Source organism: Crinia signifera, chromosome 6, assembly GCF_055691185.1.
Source record: "Crinia signifera chromosome 6, ASM5569118v1, whole genome shotgun sequence".
Taxonomy (NCBI): domain Eukaryota; kingdom Metazoa; phylum Chordata; class Amphibia; order Anura; family Myobatrachidae; genus Crinia; species Crinia signifera.
Genome location: NC_139222.1, coordinates 174,776,074 through 174,796,881, shown reverse-complemented (window position 1 = coordinate 174,796,881; position 20,808 = coordinate 174,776,074). Strand labels below are relative to the sequence as shown.

Sequence of the window (20,808 nt, the reverse complement as noted above, 5' to 3'; positions counted from 1 at the left end):
TCTTTTCTTTATGCTCTTCCCACAGTTTATGTGGCCAAGTGGGAACAGTATCAACTAAATGGTTGGTGCCTCCATTTTTCAAAACACACAGCACTTCCGATTTGGGCTCTACATTAGGAATCCACTAGCGAAAGGAGCTTTAACCGTTCTCAACATTAGTCTCTCTTGGTTTTCAGGTGGTTTATTTGCCATATTCTGGGCTCAGTGTGAGTAGCTCAAGCCATGGAGACCCTTTGGAAGACATTCTTCCAAACTCTGATTTTTCCTTGTTACAGGTTCTGCGCAAAAGGATAATTTTGGGGGGGATATTCTCCTCATTTGGTCGGGTGTACGGGAGTTCCTCTCTGTCTTTATTTCTATTCTCTCTCCATTAGTGGCTGGTTTCCACACCTCTAGTACACGAGTTTACTATGATAGGGAGGCAGTGACCCAACATATTTGGCCCCAAGGCCCTTAATCACTGTCTGAGATGGCTCTTGCAGTCAATGTGCTCAAGCTCTGATCCACTTGCTATCTTGGGGTCTGAGACAGTCCTGGCTGGCCAGTTAATATTCAGTTAAACAATGCCAAGGTGGTGGCATATGTTAATAGGAAGGCATAAGGAACACCACAAAAATGGTGGAAGCAGACACAATTATTTTAAGGGTAGATACCTTATGGTCCAGCACTCTCACTTGTGATCATATGGCACAAAAAAAAAATTGGAAGCAGACTTCTTTAGCAGATGCGTGTTTCTCCCTGGGGAGTGGTTTCTGCATCCAGAGGTCTTCCAATGTATTTTTTGGGGGGGAAGTGGTGACTCCCATGGCCTCTTGACATGACTTTAATATACCACAGTTTTAGACAACATCCAGTGACCCGATGGCTGTCGCAGTGGTAATTGTTCTGAGGGATCTTTATTAACAGGCTCCATTTGAACATTTACATTCTTCAGAAGTTTAGTTCATAACTTGAAAGTTTATGGCTATGGCCTCAGTTTGGCGTGTTTCATAGTGGGCACTTTGTCTTGCAAGCTGCCCTTTTCTCTTATTCAATTGTTTGTTTTCCACTTAAGCCAGGAAAGTCTTTATGGATTTTACTTTTCCTAAGACTTACAAACACCCTGGCTCTGTTATACATAGTCTAGACTTTGCAGGTTTACTTGGACTAAACTCCTTATCTCTGATGCACAGATTCTCTGCTTTTTCTGTTGGCTGGCTACAAAGCAGACCACTTCACATTGGATCCGCTTGTCATCGCTCAGATTTGTTCTCATGCGGGCGGAGGGCACCAAACCAGGTGTCACCTCCTTAGCAGTGCAACATGGTGCTTTGGTGGAACTTTGTCCACTGGCTTACTGGTTTTTGCCTCGGACAATGACTTTTTAAAAGTTTGTTTTCCTGCAACAAGCTATTGAATGTCCCATTTCCGGTGTGCCACTAGCCTTGCTAAAAGAGAACAAAATATTTATTGTCCCATATCATTTAATCAGTTTCTTGAGGCATGCTGTGGGATACGGTCATGCAGGGATTTGGATCTTGACCGTCTTTTCCCATCTGGTTTGTTTAATTATTCTGACCGTTTTGTTGGGTACTATTGAAGAAGTACTGACATTATGGGATTTCAGGGAGTAGAGTTTAGGATTTAAAGCTACAGTTTATTGCCATTTCCAACCCCAACCTGCAATCTCATATTCCAGTGTCCCACAGTAAGTGGCCAAAATTCCTATTTTTACTACTGGTCTTCTCAAAAGGATAATAAACATGCCTGACCTGAGGAATGTCAGCTCTGTGATGGTCATTTCTGTCCCAAAAGAGCAGAAGGTGTTGGGTTTTCGTTAAAATATCTACATGCTTCAAAATCGCGACTAATTTTTTGGCCCTTTTTGAATGTAATCTGATCATTTTGGATGGAGAGAAACAAGATGAAGTTTCTCATATGGAATATAGTGCGTTCATGGTCTCCATAGACCTCAATGTACTTTTATTTCCTAATCTGGGAACTGCATGAATACAGTCCATTCTTTAAGTTATCAAATTCAGTAGCTTCCTTTTGGCTTTGTGTCAGTGCTGGTGGCTGATTCAGATTTGGGTGGGGTAGTTTTTCATGCTGTAATTTTCCAGACCCTTTACATGCATATGCACTACGTGTTTACAACTATGGCATCACACTTCAATGATTGACAGTTTGACATCAAACTGAGGCATATTGCTGGCATTGCGGGGGAAGAATGAGGCACAGATCTTTGTAGAATTTGTGACAACCAGCTAACCAACACCATGGGTCGCACAACCGGCAGATGGTGTCAGAGATGATCTGATACTATAGTCATTAAAAGAGCTATAGCTGCTGTTTTAATGTATGCTGCAGCGATGGATACTCAATCAGAATCTAATTCATACCCTATGAGTGTTCACAAAGATAATTGCAATTATAGATAACTTTGAGTGGTCTAGGGAGGATAGGAGTACATTTCCTTATCTGGGTGAATCATTAGTCAAAAGAGAACCTTTTTTTGGGGGGGAGGGGGACGGGGGGAACTCTTAAGGCCCCCATACATTAGGCCGACTTGTCGGACCTAATCTACTGCCAACTCCCCGGGGAGGGTCACACACAATTTGGCACTTGATGTGCCAAGTTTTGCATGTGATGAATCGCTTGCGATTCATCACATGCAGTCCCCAGAGAGCTGCTGTCAGAGGGAGCCGGGAGGGGGGGGGAGGGGGGGGGAGGGGGGGGGGGGGGGGGCGCGGGCTGCAAGCACAGGGCCAGAGAGTTTACTTACTGCACTGTGAGTGTGAGGGGACCAGATTGCCGGGTAGCGTAGGGGAAGCCGGAACGGGCAGCAGCGGGCGCACATAGTAATAAAACACACAGAAATGAATGGACAGCCAGTGATTGGCTGGGAGCTCTCTGACTGAGAGACCTCTCAGCCAATCACTGACTGTCCATTCATTTCTATGTGCGCCCGCTGCTGTCCGGCTTCCCCCACGCTACAGGGTCTCTGGTACCCATCACCACGTTCACCGCTCCGGCGCTGCTTGCGGCGATCACCGCACAGGTCAGTGCGCCTCCCCTTGCATTAGCCCGCCCGCTCATCTCCCCATTTGCCGCGTCCCCCGCCCGCCTCCAGGCTGCACATAAGATTTACCAAATCTTATGTGCAGCCCGTCCGACCTCCCGACCCCGACCCGATGCGCACGGGACCGCGCATCGGGTCGGATGGCATGTCTGCACATACGATTTGGGCCGATTTCACTGCCCGATCCATCCGGATCGGGTGAAATCGGGCCCAAATCGTATAGTGTATGGGGGCCTTTAAGGCCCCCATACACTAGCCGATTTTGGTCAGATTTAGGCCAGATCAGTCGGATCTGGCCTAAGTCGGACCAAAATCGGCTAGTTTTGATGTCCCCTCAGATCCGATGCGCGGTCCCGTACGCATCGGATCTGCGTCGGGTGGTCGGACCTGCTGCACGTCCGACCACCCGACTTGGGACCTAGTGGGGCGATGCGGCGGTGGAGGGAGCAGGGGGGGCTGGGGATGCTGCGAGGGACACAGGCGGCATAGAGCCGGGCGGGGGGAGCCGGGAGCTGTCAGCACTGAATAAAAAAAAAAAGCCCATACAATGAATGGGCGGCCTGTGATTGGCTGAGCGCTCTCTCAGCCATTCAGCAATTGGCTGAGAGAGCGCTCAGCCAATCACAGGCTGCCCATTCATTGTATACAGTAGGCTTTTTTTTCTAGCACTGACAGCTCCCGGCTCCCTCTGCCCGGCTCTATGCCGCCTGTGTCCCCCGCAGCGTCTGTGTCCCCCGCAGCGTCTGTGTCCCCCGCAGCGTCCCCAGCCCCCCTGCTCGGCTCTATGCCGCCTGTGTCCCCCGCAGCGTCTGTGTCCCCCGCAGCGTCTGTGTCCCCGCAGCGTCCCCAGCCCCCCTGCTCCCACCAGCAGCCCCCCCCCTGCTCCCCGGGTTTTTTACATGTGATAAATCGAGACGATTTATCACATGTAAAAAATGGCACATAAAGTGCCAATCTAATCAAGCTCCCCCGGGGAGCAGCCGGGGAAGCTCAGGGGGAAGTCGGGGGCGACTTGTCCTAAGGACAAGTCGCCCTAGTGTATGGGGGCCTTTAGATGCTAATGACAGGTCAGAACGGGGTTTCACAAACTGTTTTAAGGGTAGCTTCAAGAATATTTAATACTACCTGTAGATCTATATTGTAAGTTAATTAATACACCAGACACCAGTGCTTTAAATTGGATTATCTGTAAAACATGCACTATTAGTCCTTGCGGACTGGGTTTGAGAGACAATGAATTGTTATCCAATGGTGGATCAACAACTATTAAACTCTTCCAGGATAATAAGCTTTTCATTACAGATACTAAATGTATGTTTTTCATTTATGACAATGTGTGCAGAAATATTAAGTCAATGTTCAAGAAAAAAATTATTGGGAAAAATATATATAAAATGTGTTCCAGCCAGAGTTTTCAGTGATCCCCCCCCATCGTAATGGGGACCTGTTTATTGATTATTATTTATTAACAGTTATATAGCGCACACATATTCCGCAGCGCTTTACAGAGAATATTTTGAACATTTACACCATTCCCTGCCCCAGTAGAGCTTACAATTTATATTCCCTACCACATGTACACACACAGACATTCTAGGGTTAATTTTTGTTGAGGTCTAATTAACCGACCAGTATATTTTTGGATTGTGGGAGGAAACCAAAGTACCCGGAGGAAGCCCACGCATGCATGGGGAGAAGATACAAATGCCACACAATTGAACCCTTGACGTCATATTGTTTTTTTTTTATCAAGTCTGTAGCATTATATTTGGAATTATGTTGACAAATTGTTATGTCTTTGAAGGTATCGACTTCAAACAGTGAATTCATTGGCTGGTGTGAGTTTAATGCTTCGCCTCCTATGGGCAAGTTTACGGTGGGATGATATGGCAGGGAAGCCTCCTCCCGGTGGTGGAATAACACGAACAGGTATACTGTATTTCTTAAAACCCCTTTTTTTCTATTGTTATAAATACTATGTTCAAGATGGTAAATCATTCCTAGAGTACTACATTCATTTATTTGTCCTATGTTACACCCTCCCAGCACTAAACATAATAGTGGCTGTTCTCTTTTAAGTTGTCCTTCCTTTATAGCCATGGGAAGCCTGGGATCCTCTGCAGTAGGTGGATCAGTGACCTTAAATGTCCTCTACATTGTTTTCCTTTCTTTTTCTTTGTTACTAGCAGCTTGGCCAGCTAGCAGGCACCATAGGGAACCAAGGGCCCGATAGGAAGGTCGCTAATAAAGTGGGTCTCTGCTGACCTGGACAAGGGTAACCCATTCACATTATAGTTAAAGATTCCACCAAAAATAAAGCTAACTGAACCTCGGCCAAATATTGTGCATTTCAGAATACTCCCAGGGTGTCTGAGTGACCAGCTCTGGCTTGTTAAAAACAATTTTAGGCTCCTTGGTTGCCCAGTGCTACTATGATAGTGTGTGGAAGACCAATGAAGTCCCAGTGGCCATCATAAAGTGGCGTTAAAAATCAAAGCTAAGTAGACTAGAAGTCAACACAAAAGGTGCTCTTTTGGGAATGACACGGGTTAAACCAGAGTCAGAGGAGCAGGGCTCCGCTTTGCAGTAGCCTGTGGCAGCTATATAATACAAGCCTTATCTCCAAAGTATGACAACAGAGCCTGATCCCATAATAGAATTCAGGCAATTTAGAAAAGAGGGTAAACATTTAAATGCAAATACAATAATGGTGCAAGCTGCCTCTGCTGCACACACTACATACTGAGGGGTTCATCTGCTGATAAATGAAGAGCACAAAGTTAATGCGAATGGATTTATTGTACTGTGATGTAATGTGAACCTACACGTGTCCCTCTTCTATATTTATTGCTTTGACCCATACATCCTAACTGTTCCTGACCAGCCCTTCAATGTTACTGAAATTGTCAAACATTAATGTTTAACATTTTTAAACATTACAGGTCCATACACACTGGGCGACTATGCCCAGCGCATATGGACAGTGATGATCGATATCATCGCTGGGGGGAAAAGCCGCTCAGTGCATACACACTGAGCGGCTTTCCCCCTGCCCGGTGCCGTCAGCAAGGGAAGGACAGCTTTGCATAGCGCAGGACTCATCGCTCATTGCCGGGACATACACACTGGGCGGCTTTGTGCTGAAAGCCGCTCAAACATGCTGTTTTGAGCAGCTTTCAGCTCAGTCACCCAGTGTGTATGGGCCTTAAGTATACCACTAGGCTGCATTCATGGCCAATTTGTTTCCACATTGGTTTATAACATAGCCTAAAAAAAAGTTACTTGTTTAGTTTCATGGCGGCAGCATGGCCGTGCGTCTGAGTCCCCACACTACGGGCTCGGTGGCTCGCTACGCTATTTACAATCAACTCTATGCCAACGTGGATAGTAGGGGTATGAACTATCCACATTGGCATGGAGTTTATTTTTATTTATTTTTTTACGTTTTGCGACCGCCTAACCCGGAAGTAGCGCGCGGCCATGCAGCCGCCGTGAAACTAAACAAGTACAAAAAAAAAAATGTAGTTGCCTAGGATACTCTAATTATATTATGGTATTTTGGAGCTGCCAAGTTCAAAAGTGAAAGTTTTTTTTTTTTTCGCCTGAATTGGCTCTAGTTCTATAGATCTGGTAAAATCTCAATAGGGAACTTTGCCATGATGCAATCATATGGAATGTACCAGAACATTCTAGGTGAGACAAATAAATGTTCCATCTGTTCACTCAGTGAACATTCTAGAATATTCCCCTATTATCATTTAATATTATTATTATAATTTATTTATATAGTGCCACAAGGGATACGCAGTGCTCAGTTACAGAGTTCATAAGTAAGCAAAAGTCAAAAACAGAGACTTGCAGATACAGCCATAGGGTGCTCTGGAGCTCTGACCCAACTTGGTTTGCCGAGATATGGTCGTGCAACCATCTCACGCTCACACATCCATTGCCATGAATGGGGCGTACGAGCGTTTCGCATGCACGCCTCATCTGTGGCTCGTCAGGAACCGCTCCGATGACAGCAGCTCCATCTATACAGTTCAAGGCAGTTACAAGGTATAGCAACATATCTGCTTTAACAGATGATACTGAAATTGGATTAAAAGGTTGGGTACTCTTTACCTAGAAGGGCGCCCACGATTTTGATCATGGGCATCGCAAGTAAAAAAAAAATTGCGTCGGTCACATCGCATGCGACCAAAAAATCGCATGCGATGCGATCAACGCGATTACCGCAATTTTACATAGGGAACAATGTTAAATGGGTCAATTGACCCGATTTAACATTGAGAACAATGTTAAATGGCCCACAGACCCCAAATAGCCACCCTGTGCCCCCCCCCCCAATTGTTAACGCCACCCCACGATCAACGTGAACCCGAAGCGTGGCGAGCCCGCGAGGGGCGGCGGTACGCGTCCTCCGACCTTTTCATACCCCCACTATCCAGTCGGCGTGGAGTTGAGAATAGATAGTGTGGCGAGCGCAGCGAGCCACCGAGCCCGAAGTGTGGCGAGCGGACTCGGATACCTGTGAAGCCCGCGAAGGGACGCGTATACCTGTGAAGGTATCCACTGCGCTCGCCACGCTTCGGGTTCGCTGCGCTCGCCACACTATCTATTCTCAACTCCATGCCGACGTGGATAGTGGGGGTATGAAAAGGTCGGAGGACGCGTACCGCCGCCCCTCGCGGGCTCGCTGCGCTCGCCATGCTTCGGGTTCACGTTGATCGTGGGGTGGCGTTAACAATTGGGGGGGTCCAGGGTGGCTATTTGGGGTCTGTGGGCCATTTAACATTGTTCCCTATGTTAAATCGGGTCAGTTGACCCATCTAACATTGTTCCCTATGTAAAATCGCGGTAATCGCGTCGGTCGCATCGCATGCGATTTTTTGGCCGCATGCGATGCGACCGACGCGATTTACATTTTAACATGGTTTTCTATGTAAAATCGCGGGCATCGCATCGGTTGCATCGCATGCCATTATAATGGCATGCGATGTACATGCGATGGGCGCCCTTCTAGGTAAAGCGTACCAAAGGTTGGGTTAAAACCCAAGTAATTAGAGTCCATCAGATTTTTTAAGAAAATTAACTACGGTATGTTAGGGCCCTGCTTGTTGGAGTTTACATTCTAAAGGGGGGCAGATAGACAGGGGTGACACAGAAGGGATAGAAGTGAGCATGCAACAGTGGGGTAGGATGAGCGTTGGCTGGGCTTGGTGTAGGTCTTGAGGAGACCATTGGAATTTTGTGGAGAGTCTGATCAGATGAGAGAGAATTCCAGAGATGCACCTGAAAAATCTTGGAGAAAATCTTGGAGAAAGGGTTGGGAAGTAGTAACCAACCAGCATGCATTAATGGAGTGTGGAGAACTGATGGGAGTGTAAAGGAAGATAATGTCAGAGATGAAAATAGGAGAGAAGTGGGTGAGGGGCTTGTAAGTGAGTAAGAAGCTGGAATGGGAGATCGTGAAAGGTTTCCTGGCTGCCGCATTGACAATGGATTTGAGTGGAGAGCGTTATTTGTCAGGGATGCCACATAGGAGAACATTACAGTAGTTTAGTCGTGAGAATACCATGAGTCGATAAGGTTCTTCATGGCATCCTGGGTAAGAGGGTCTGATACAGGAAATGTTTTTGAGATGAAAATGGCAGGTTTTTGAGAGCTGCTGACTGTGTGGCTGTAAGGAAATTATACTCCAGAATTACTTAAAGACCGTGCACTTGGGGACTAGAGGACATAGTGTCATCAAAAGATAATTAAATTGTGGGAGGATGAGAAGGTGTTCAGCATAGTCTAAAGGCCCCTATACACTGTGCATAAAATTTGGGTGAAGTTGCCCATAATTGCATGTGTGTGACCTCTGATCCGATGTGCGGCCCAGTTTGACTATCATTTGCATACCAACCAAGAACAGAAGCTGGGAGACCCCTAACTGCTAGTGTAAGTCATGCGTGGAGACAGAGAATGAATGGTCAGATAGGTAGGTAGGTAGGAAGACAGCCAGGAGAGGGCAATTTCCCTGGACCACCAGGTGCCCTGATCCTAAGCCAGAGGACAAATCCTCTGCATGACTGGGTGGGCCTCTACCTGGGGGATCCCAAGGTGGGAGGCCGCCTGTTGGGGATTTCAGAAGATTGGCAGGCATCCACGACAGACACGTGGGTTCAGGATGTAATCTCCTGAGGCTACTCCCTAACATTCCGGCATCTTCCACCAAACTTCTCCTTATGCACAAGTTCACCAAAGGACTTGGGGAAATCCAGGGCTCTGGAGCAGTCCATCCAGAAGATCCTGCAATCTGGAGTCATAGTGCCTGTCCCTTTGTCTCATCGAGGCTCGGGATTCTACGCCAGCCACTTTCTAGTCCAGAAGCCCAATTGGGTCCTACTGTCCCGTCCTCAACTTAAAACAGCTCAACAGGTATGTTCGGGTCCTGAAGTTCTGCATGGAGACTGTGCGATCAATTGTCTTGGCCTTAGAGCCAAGAGACTACATAACATTCCCGGATATCCATTATGCATATCTGCATATCCCCATCAGGCTGGATCATCAACAATTTCTGCGGTTTGCACTGCAGGACCGTCACTTACAATTTTAGGCTCTGCCTTTCAGGGCTTTCTACTGCCCCTTGGGTTTTTATGAAGGTCATGGCAGTGATAGGCAGCAGATTTTGCAACCAGGGCATCCATATCCTTCCGTATCTGGATGACTTGTTGATTCTGGCACAGTTTGCAGAGACTCTCAAGGACCATCCGGCCATAGTGAAGGTGGCCTTGAAAAGTCACGGCTGGATCACCAATTGGTCAAAGTCATTGATGGTTCCCACACAGACTATGATCCATCTGGGAGACCAGTGCAGATCCAGTCGGACAATGCGACAACGGTGGCTTATATCAACCACCAGAGTGGCACTTGCAGTTAGGCTGCCAAAGCAGAGACCTCACACATCTTTATCCAAGCAGTCCTCAATTGGGAAGCGGACTTGCTGAGCCGTCAGACTCTGGATGCCGGCGAATAGGCCATTCATCTGTAGGTGTTACAAATACTGGTACAACACTGAGGCAGACCCACCACAAGGTCACCCTATACGGGTCCAGGACTTGCAACCCAGCGGCTTTCATGGTGGATGTCCCATGGCCGTTTTCCATGATGTACGCTTTCCCTCCGATCTCGCTCCTCGTGAGAGTGATCTGCAAGTTGAAGGTGAAGAGTGGCATGTTGATCCTTGTGGCTCCCAGTTGGCCCAGATGGATTGCGTTCTCGGATCTGCAGACCCTGTCAGTGGCCCCTCCAATCTGTCTAAATCTATGTACAGTACATTGTTGCTCCTCTAGGGAGCCTGTTGCGTGTCTGCACACTAATTATTTGGTACTTGTTTCCTAGCACGGCGCCCACGATTTTAATCTTGTTACATCGTTTTGATCGCATCAATCGCATGTGACCAGATCGCATGCGATGCGTTCGATGCGATCAAAACGATGATTTCATTGAACAATCACCCTGATGGGTGATTAGTATGTTATATGCACCCCCATTGTTAACGCCACGGCCACTATTAACGCGAACCTGAAGCATGGCGAGCGCAGCGAGATGTGGCGGTACGTGTCCTCCGACCTTTTCATACCCCCACTATCCACGTCAGCGTGGAGTTGATTTTACATAGTGTGGCGAGCCCGAAGCGCGGCGAGCGCAGCGGATAACTTCACATGTATTTTTATGGCATGCGATGCGATTTTAAAATTGTACAGTGTGGATCTTGGGACCCGAAAATCGGGTCCCATCGCATACCACTAATTAAGGCATGCGATGGTATACGATGGGCGCCGTGCTACAAAACAAGTACCAATTATTTTATTTGGCAGTTTTGAAGGAACCCCAATTTTAAATAGGTCAGTGGTGGGGTGCCGTTCCTCAGTCAATTTTACAATATTTACAGAGGGGAGAGAAAATGGACTGTTTGGTGGGGAACGCACTAGTAATTGAGACTATAATAAAATATAACTTTAAATTGTTTATTTAATATTTCTTGTATTATGATATGGAAGTTAGGTCCTAACTTCCGTATCATAATACAGGAAATATTAAATAATAAACAAATAAAAGTTATATTTTATTATATTCTCAATTACTAGTGTGTTCCCCACCAAACAGTCCCTTTTCTCTCCCCTCTGTACCTCTATATCCAAACCTGCTCTCTTGGGGCCCGTGTCTGTCTGCACCCGAATTTGAGGCTTCTGGCTTTGACGGGGATGCAGTCGGAATCCCGACGCCGCAATGCGTTGTTGTGGACACCCATAGAGGGAGAATAAAATAGTGTGGTGAGCCTTCAAGGGTGAGAGGAGATCTACGGCCCTCCCTTGTCGGCATTTCGGAGGTCAGGATTCCGACTGCCGGCATTTCATACCGAATCCCTTTGACGGAGTGGCTGTTGAGACCTCCCTGTTAAGAGCCTTTTATTCAAAAGTAATTTTGACCATGCTCAGGGCATGCAAGCCTTCTTCAGCCGGCGCTTACCATCACATCTGGTGGGCTTACTTTTCCTGGTGTCGTGCTAACTGATTCAATCCCAAGATTTACCGATTGGCCAGGATTCTGTCCTTCTTATAGAAGGACCTGGATGCCGGATTGCTCTGGTCGTTTTTGACGGTACAGGTTACAGCTTTGTCCATCTTTTTCCATATGAATTTAGCGTTGTTGCCGGATGTCCGTACATTCATGCAGGGCATCCTGCATATCCAGCTTTTCTTTGTTGCCCCGTGGGATCTTTCCATGGTACTTACTGCTCTTCAGTCCCTACCATTTGAGCCTTTGCAGTCAGTGGACTTTTGTTGGCTTACCTGTTGGTAATTGATTCGACCAGGAGAGTGTCTGACCTGTCAGCACAGGCGCGTCCCCACACTTAGGTGGCTGCTTTAGGACATCCCAGAGTTTGCCTGTGGCCCCTGACATGTCTCGAATAATAAAAGTAGATTTGCCTTTCCTGTTAATCTTTCTTCAAGGACATCAGGGGCCACAGGGATCCATCCTTGCCGCTCCTGCTTTAGTTCCGTTACTGGGTATAGTTACCTAGTTCCTCTGTTGTGTGAACTAGAATGTGTTCAGAATGTGTTTCTGTATGATGCTTCTCTTCTTTCTCTCTTGTTTCCTGCCTTGGCTTGTTAAAAAACTAAGTTGCCTGGCCTGAGGAGGAGCTAAGTACATGATTTAGCATTTTTGGAATTAACCCTTTGAGTGTCAACATCTTTGATAGATGTGCAAAATATCAGCTGAAAATGCCAGCGTCTCTTACATTTGTTATATAATTTTATTTTTTTGTTTACACAGAATTGTTTTATTTGAATTTATATATTTCCTATATAAGGTAAACATTACAGGTCATTATTATAAATAAAAATATTTGCTTGCCAATTTTCACACCAATTTTGACAAATTCACTCTACACTTAAAGGCTTAAACAGTGATTGCCATGCTCTTGACCATTCCTCTAGCCTACCTAGGGGATACGGTCGGTTGGTCAACCCAAAGTTTGGTCGACAGTCATTAGGTCGACATACTGAAAGGTGAACATGGGACAAGGTCAACAGTTCGTTAGATCGACACAAGCATTAGGTTGACATGGCGAAGGTCGACAGTCAAAAGGTCAACATGGTTTTTTTTTTACTGCTTTTTGAGCCGGCATGTGCCAACAGGTGGTATTTCATGCCCTACCATCCACTAGGGCACAGGTCTTCAACCTGTGGCCCTCCAGATGTTGTGGAACTACATGTCCCATAATACCCTGATTGTTTTGGCATGCTCTTATAGGAAAAAAATGTGGCAATGCATGTTGGAACATGTAGTTTCACAACATCTGGAGGGCCACAGGTTGAAGACCCATACACTAGGGGGTGGTGGGAGAATAAAATAGTGTTCCGAGCGTAGCGTGGCACAGTGTCTGAAGCATGGCAAACGCAGCAGTGCTAGTTTTCAGTGTCCATGTCGACTGCGTCAACATTCTGGTCACAATACAGTGAAAACCCCCATGTTGACCCTTTGACTGTCGACCTAATGCTTGTGTCGGCCTTGTCCCATGTCAACCTAGACTCGTGCAACCATTTAGTATGTCGACCTAATGACTGTCGACCAACTTTTGGTCGACCACATGATCCACACCCCTACCTATATCATCAATCATTTATTTTATCGCTCCCTGTGTGTCTAACCTGTTGCAAACCTTTGCTTTATCTGCAAAAAGGCATAGAAACATAGAATTTGACGGCAGATAAGAACCATTTGGCCCATCTAGTCTGCTCCTTTTTTTTTTTACCCTCCAGGTAATCTCAACCCTTTTCAATCCTTATTTCTTTGTAAGGATATTCATATGCCTATCCCAAGCATGTTTAAATTGTTCTACTGTCTTAGCCTCTACCACCTCTGATGGGAGGCTATTCCACTTATCCACTACCCTTTCTGTGAAGTAATTTTTTCTAACATTTCCCCTGAACCTACCTCCCTCCAGTTTCAGTGCATGTCCTCGTGTTTTATTACTTCCTTTCCTTTGAAGAAAATTTCCCTCCTGTACTATGTTAAAACCCTTGATATATTTGAAGATTTCTATCATGTCCCCCCTTTCCATTCTCTGCTCCAAACTATACATGTTAAGATCTTTTAGTCTAGCCAGGTAAGTTTTGTGATGTAGGCCATGCACCATTTTAGTTGCCCTTCTTTGTAGACTCTCCAATGTATTTATATCCTTCTGAAGATATGGTCTCCAGAACTGGACACAGTATTCCAGATGAGGCCGTACCAATGACCTATAAAGTGGCATTATTACGTCTTTTTTTCTGCTACTGATTCCTCTCCCTATGCAACCAAGCATCTGACTAGCCTTCCTCATTGCTTTGCTACATTGCTTTCCTGCCTTTAAGTCACTTGAAATAGTGACTCCTAGATCTCTTTCCTCCTCAGTAGTTTCCATTATACTACCCTTGATACTATATTGAGCCTTTGGGTTTTTGAGTCCCAAGTGCATAATTTTGCATTGTTTAGCATTAAACTGTAGTTGCCATGCTCTTGACCAATTATCAAGTTTACTTTGATCATCAGTCATTTAAATTTACCCCTCCTAGTGTGTCTACTCTGTTGCATATCTTACTCTGTGTCATCTGCAAAAAGGCATACTTTCCCTTGAATACCATTTGCAATGTCACTAACAAAGATATTAAAGAGCACTGGTCCAAGTACAAATCCCTGGGGTACTCCACTGGTAACATGTCCCTCCATAGAATGCACTCCATTTACTACAACTGTCTGTTTCCTATCCTGCAACCAGGTTCTTATCCATTTAATTGTTTTATAATCCAATCCCATACTTTCAAGTTTATTTAGCAGCCTGTGATGTGGGACAGTGCCAAATGCCTTAATAAAGTCTAGATATGCCACATCTACAGCCCCCCCTTCATCTAGAATTTTGGTCACGGAGTCAAAAAAGTCAATGAGACTTGTTTGGCATGATCTCCCTGCAGTAAATCCATGATGTTTTGGATCCTGTAAGTTGTTTAATTTTAAGATATTCCACTATTCTTTCTTTTAATAGTGTTTCCATTAATTTACCTACTACTGATGTAAGGCTCACTGGTCTGTAGTTACCTGCTTCTTCTTTGCTTCCGCTTTTGTGCAGTGGAACTACATTTGCTCTTCTCCAGTCCTCTAGAACTGCACCTGTATATAGCGACTGGTTGAATAAATCTGTTAATGGCGCTACCAACACATCTTTTAGTTATTTTAAAAGCAATGGTCCAAGTACAGATGCCAGGGGTACTCCAACATTGGAAAAAAAAACACAATGAGTGTATCAATAGATAGTCAGTAGTTTGATCCCAAAAGGGTGACATGGTGAAGAGGTAGACACATGAAAAGGGTCATCATGACTTTTTCATATTTTTGGGTGTCAAGGTCAACAACTTTCAGCATGTACCCTTGCATAGCTCGCTTCTCCCTCTATGCTGACATGGTGATGTAAGTTGACAAATAAAAAAATCATGGAAAACTCATGTCGACCTTGCCATATGTTGACATTTTAACTTTTTTTATGTGAACCTTTTAACTGTCAGTCTTTTGAGTAGACCTATGGACTGCCTTTTGGGGGAGACCTTTTGACTGTCTGTTAGATACTGTATCTATCAAATGGAATCACAGCAGGAGGGGACACAGTTGCTAGGTCGACAGTATGCAGGTCGACCCCTCCCATGTGATGCCATGCCGACAGTGTAGGTTGGCGAAGGCGCTTGCACATAGGACATGAAATATGTCGACAGTCAAAAAAAAAAACCAGGCAGTATAGGAAATTAGTTTAGTAATACCACTCAGGTGCATCAGAGGGAGGGGTTAATACTGAGTAAGTAAAAAATATATGGTTTCCCCCAGCTCCATGAATGGTATTAGTAACCAGCCTCGAACAGGTCGACACATGAAATAGGTCAACAGTCAACAATTTTTTCAAATACAGGCGGTATTTTATATCCTACCATCCACTAGGGTGTGGAGGGAGAATAGAATAGTGGGCCTAGCACAACCAGGCACCATGCACGAAGCATGGCGCATGCAACGGTACACTGATACGGTGTCTATGTTGACTTAAGTCAACAGACATGGAAAACACTTTAAAAAATCATGTCAAACTTCTGACTGTTGACCCTTCCCATTGTCAACCTAATGCTTGTGTTGACCTTCCAGCCCTTTTAACCTATTTCATGTGTTGATTTAAGCTATGTTGACCTTTAGTGGGCGACTTACTGCATGTTGACCTTCATACTGTCGATCTTATGACCCATACCCAGTAAGGGGGAGGGGGGGTGCTAATCATGGCATCATCATAGTAAGCACAAGGCATCACCAGTGGTGGCTGTGGAATACTATCCACTGATTAATCAGCCATAGACCACTAAGAAATATGCATACATTTGAACTTGCCAAATCTCCTCTCCTGTCTTCTCTTTACACTGTGGTATCAAATCTATCTTTATGTTAAAGCAAATAGATTGTTATGTTTATTAAATCCTTTTCACTATTTTGTTCTTTGGTCTTCACTATAAAATTTTTGGAGTTTTTGTTGCTAATGTTAAGTAATTTGTATTTTTTTTTTTTTTGCTCATTTACTGTTTTGTATACTGTCTTGGTAATATACTGAAATCCTAAAAGTTCATGTTATTAAAGGAGCACTGATGAGCTTAAAATCTCAAAGGAGATTTTTTTTTTTTTTTGTAAACCACATAGTTTTTCCTCAATATAAAAGAAAACAAATCCGTTGCATTCTGCTTTAATTTACAACATACGTGGATGTTCTTTTATTTGACAGAATCATCTGAAACAGAGATAACTACTACTGAAATAATCAAGAGAAGAGATGTTGGCCCATACGGAATCCGCTCAGAGTATTGTATAAGGAAAATCATTTGTCCTATAGGTGTACCAGAAGCACCAAAGGGTAAAACCATTATTTTGTACAATAAATGTATCAACATTTGTAGCTTTAGTCCCGCTACCGTTGCAGAATTCATTTTACAATAAATTGTCCTTTTGCAGAAACTCCGACACCTCAGAGGAAGGGACTTCGGTCAAGTGCTCTGCGTCCCAAAAGGCCAGAAACGCCCAAACAGACTGGCCCAATTATTCTTGAGTCCTGGGTTGCAGAGGAAGAGCTGGATCTATGGGAGATAAAGTGTTTTTCAGAAAGGTATTTTTTTTTTTTTTAAACTACTTTTTGATTTTATTTTCACTGGGAAATCATTCCTGTATTGTCCTCCTGATTGGTGATTTATACCCCTTTTACACCAGAGCCGCGAACCGGATTATTGCTGCTCCAGTCCAGGCCGGGGCTTGGTGTAAACGGGAAAAAAAATAACCCCGGGTCCTGTTACCCGTTGTCCGACCCGGCAAATGTTCAGGGTCGGACACGGGGCTTCCCCGGAGTCAGGGGCCGTGTAAATGGGTAACCTGGGTCATCCGACCCAGGGACCCATTTCCCCCAATCAGGGAGCCCCAACCTCTGGACCGCAGCGCCCTGAGGTCAGTCCGGAGGTTGTGCAGGGGCTGCCTCCGCTGCTGTCTGCGGAACTATGCACACAGCAGCAGAGGTGAATGGATGCCTCAGTGCGGCATCCATTCACCTCATGGACAGAGGCTGGGGGCAGCCCAGCAGCTTACCTGGATGCTGGGCTTGCCCCCAGCGTGACGGTCGGCGAGTTTCCCGGCGCTTGGAGATGTCCTCTCCGAGCGCCGGCTCAGGGCCCGAAATCACCGGCGTCGCCCACCCGGCATATTGCCGGGGGAAGCCTGTGTAAAAGGGAACAACTGCCGGATCGCATCCTGTTACAAAAACCCAGGTGCCACCCTTACTGTCCACAATTCTGTTTACTTTTCTGGCATGTCACACCAAATTTCACTGTTTTTTTGCTTCCTGCTCCCAGGGTGGAAAAGGAGAAGGTCCAGGCCGGAGAGCAGCACACGAAGGGCAGTGACCAAAAGAAGGGTGAAGATGGGAAGTCTCAGGTGGAGGCTCAGCTGAAGCAGCAGCGTCTAACAGCCCAGCAGGTGAGTGAAAGCATTAACTGTTGTCATTTTTCAACATACATTATTTACCCATAATCCCCATGGATTGGGGGCATTCCCTCTGACATGGGAACGCCCAATGACTTGATGTGCCGGGGGCGGGGCGCCTGATGTCACATGACGCAAATATAAATTATTCTCCACTGACTAGTATTAGCGAGCCCAGGAGTGATCATTTGATGGTCGCAGACTTCTGCTGTGGGACATGCGAGGGGATGTTTTTTCATAACACATCCCCTCGCATGGTTGCTAGAGGATACGGTGGCAGCAGGGTTTGGGTTTTTTTTCGGCAGCTTAGAGTCAACCAGAATCAAGCCCTATGTTTGCTGGGATGCTGAGGAGAAAAAGAAGTGGATTTAAAGGGGCATGCAAGCTCCAATTATCATGTATATAACGATTATTTGGGGGGGGGGTTTTCAAACTAAGATCCTTATTCTGGTTGACTCACAAGGCTGTGAATTCCGCAGCCTTTCAAGTCCCCCGGACGCAACCTGGATGGCAGCCCGTACTCCCGCGCAGGCATGCAAATTGATTATTACACGTGGTGTCTCACATCTGCGAGCAACCTGTGTGCGGGAAGCAGGCGGGCTACTGACATCCGCTGACAAATCCATTCACAAATGTTTTTGAATCCTGGCAGCCTAGAGTATCAGAATTGTTCTCACTGTACCCCATGGCCAAAAATTTCTTCTTGAGAAATTGGAAAAAATATATTAAATAAAGTAAATTGTGCTTATATGTCATCCTTAGGTTCAATTATATGTTGAGGGACAAAATGTACTTATATTTGTCTACATATTTTATAATTGGCAGCCAACAGTGCTGGTTTTACCTAATAGATTAAACAAATAATTTGTAGTGGCTCAGGACTACCCAACATGAGGCTCCCCAGGGTGCCTAAGCACACAGCTATCATTCTTCAATCGTTGCTTAAGGGCTGGTACCACTGAGTCTGAATTGCCGAATCCCTTCTGATGTCTAAGGCGTTGTCCCCAGTAACTATTGCCTCATATGAGCTGAATGGGAGTCAGGCCTGTGGAAGTTTAGTGTAGTACTGCAGTACAGTCTGCTAGATCACTCTGATCTCTGCTGTGACTTTTTGCCTTCTGGAATTTCAAAAAGGTCCTATGCCTTACTGTTTTATTAGAGTCCATCGTGTGCTTTTCAAGTGCTTGTACCTTGACTTGGAATCCAAATACATAGCTGTAAATCTCCAGGTGCACTCTCCATAAACCACTAGGAGTAAAAGTAATTGGGACCACCACAATCCAATGCCCAAGCTGTAGTTTCTTCATTACAATTTGAAAATATTGAAACATGCTGAATATATGCATCCATGTGGTTTTCTGTTGCTTTGTATATATGTCTTATGGTTACAAATCCCTAGACTTTATCTAATCTACAATGATCTGTGACTTTAGAAACGTTTGGAACAGCAAAAGCTGCCATTGATAAGCAGCACTGGAAGCACAGCCCCAACCAACAGCACTTTGACCCAACTTTCCACCCCGCACAAATTGATGGTGGGATCCTTATCCAACCCAGTTACTTCTGGAGCAAAGGTAGTTCTTGCAACGAAGGTCAATTCTCCTGCCACAGTATCATTCCAGCAGAACAAGAACTTCCACCAGACTTTTGCTACATGGGTGAAGCAAGGTCAGACTACGACAGGTAAATGGGATTAATATGATACCAAGTTTTTCATGGTCTGAATGACTTGTGCTGAACTAAAACAATTGGCAGTGTAGTAGGAGAGGCTCATCGGGACAATAATTACACCTATGTGTTCTGCTATCCATTAATTTTTGAAAGAATATTTTAAGTTAAGTGTAGCTAGAGAAATTATGGGTTTGCTTTGTACTAATCACAGTTAGGTAGTTAGATGATTGGATGCATTGTCTTTTGTAGCTTCGAGTACAGATATCGCATGCACTTCAGGCCAAACCTTCCAGATAAGCGGGAATCCAGTGTCCGTATCAGGGAAAGTCCTCACCACGTTGCCTCTACCGGCCAATAGCAAAATAGTAACTCTGAACGTGCCCTCAACACAGGGAGGTAGGGATTCAGTCTGTAGTGGTGGTTGACCTGTTTTGTGTCTGTGTTGCCCTGAGGTGTTCTCTCTGTCCATTTAGGTGTTGTCCAAATGCAGCAGAAAGTGCTCGGAATAATCCCATCCAGCACTGGAGTACAACAAACATTTACAACGTTCCAGCCTCGTACAGCAACTGTCTCCATCCGACCCAATCTGGGAACGACTGGTAACACAGGCACTACCCAACAGGTATGTCCTGCTGCCCTACAATTAAACACAGAAAGAAACTGATACTGTTATAAACCCAGTGACTGCTTATCGTTAAAGAGAACCAGTCAGCCACAGATTAAAGGCAGTGTTCATAAAACTAATACTCTACACCAGTGGTGTCAAACTCATGGCCCTCCAGATAAACGTCCCAGCATGCCCTTCCACAGTTTTAGCAATCCATTATATAAAGTCTGTGGCAGGGCATGCTGGGACATGTAGTTCCACAACAGCTGGAGGGCCATGAGTTTGACACCACTGCTCTACACTGTGCCTGATATGCTCACACAAAAATGTTACGTGCCTCGCTGTTGGCAGCAATTACTTGTGAATTGGGCATGGCAATAGTTTTTTGTTCAGGCTGCAACATGGCTGTCTGTACAGATTGTAATAACAGGTAAAGGTTTTGATTTGTAATGTATGTCAATATGGATGTCATCATTTGAGTAACTGTTTTTTTAACAACAATAAAACGTTTAATTTTTTTATTTCCTTGAGCTTTAAACAATATGTACTATTGAGCACTAAAAATACTGCTTATTTATAACATGACTAAATCGATTTTAATAATTTGGATAGACATAAGTGACAAGTAGCCAAATTGGTTGATGTGGTGTTGTTTATATATACCCTGCATTTACTTGGATTGCAGAACCTCCCAATAGACTAACCATGCACAGTCTTGTCATTATGTAGGTAATTACTGCAGGAGCACAGCTCAGACCCGGAATGACTGTCATCAGATCTCCATCTCTCCAGCAGTCCCCTTTAGGAAAGCCCATCATGCGGACCCCACTCGTAGTACAACAAGGAATTCTTCAGTCAGGTATTTTATGTCCTTTTCTTTTTTCAGGGA

At 45.1% G+C, this 20,808-nt stretch overlaps 1 protein-coding gene across 6 annotated transcripts in view; it reads left to right on the top strand.

The window, feature by feature from the left end:
* Positions 1–20,808, top strand: part of BPTF (bromodomain PHD finger transcription factor) — a 96,851-nt gene that overhangs the window by 51,356 nt on the left and 24,687 nt on the right. For 4 of the 6 annotated variants that reach the window (XM_083148183.1, XM_083148185.1, XM_083148181.1 and 1 more), the window contains exons 14-21: positions 4,866–4,990; positions 16,401–16,529; positions 16,628–16,778; positions 17,512–17,635; positions 19,075–19,324; positions 19,562–19,708; positions 19,786–19,934; positions 20,649–20,778. In XM_083148183.1, the coding sequence (XP_083004309.1) occupies positions 4,866–4,990; positions 16,401–16,529; positions 16,628–16,778; positions 17,512–17,635; positions 19,075–19,324; positions 19,562–19,708; positions 19,786–19,934; positions 20,649–20,778 (1,205 nt within the window). The remainder of the gene's footprint in view (positions 1–4,865; positions 4,991–16,400; positions 16,530–16,627; positions 16,779–17,511; positions 17,636–19,074; positions 19,325–19,561; positions 19,709–19,785; positions 19,935–20,648; positions 20,779–20,808) is intronic. The other 2 variants (XM_083148186.1, XM_083148184.1) reach the window with 1 other exon arrangement.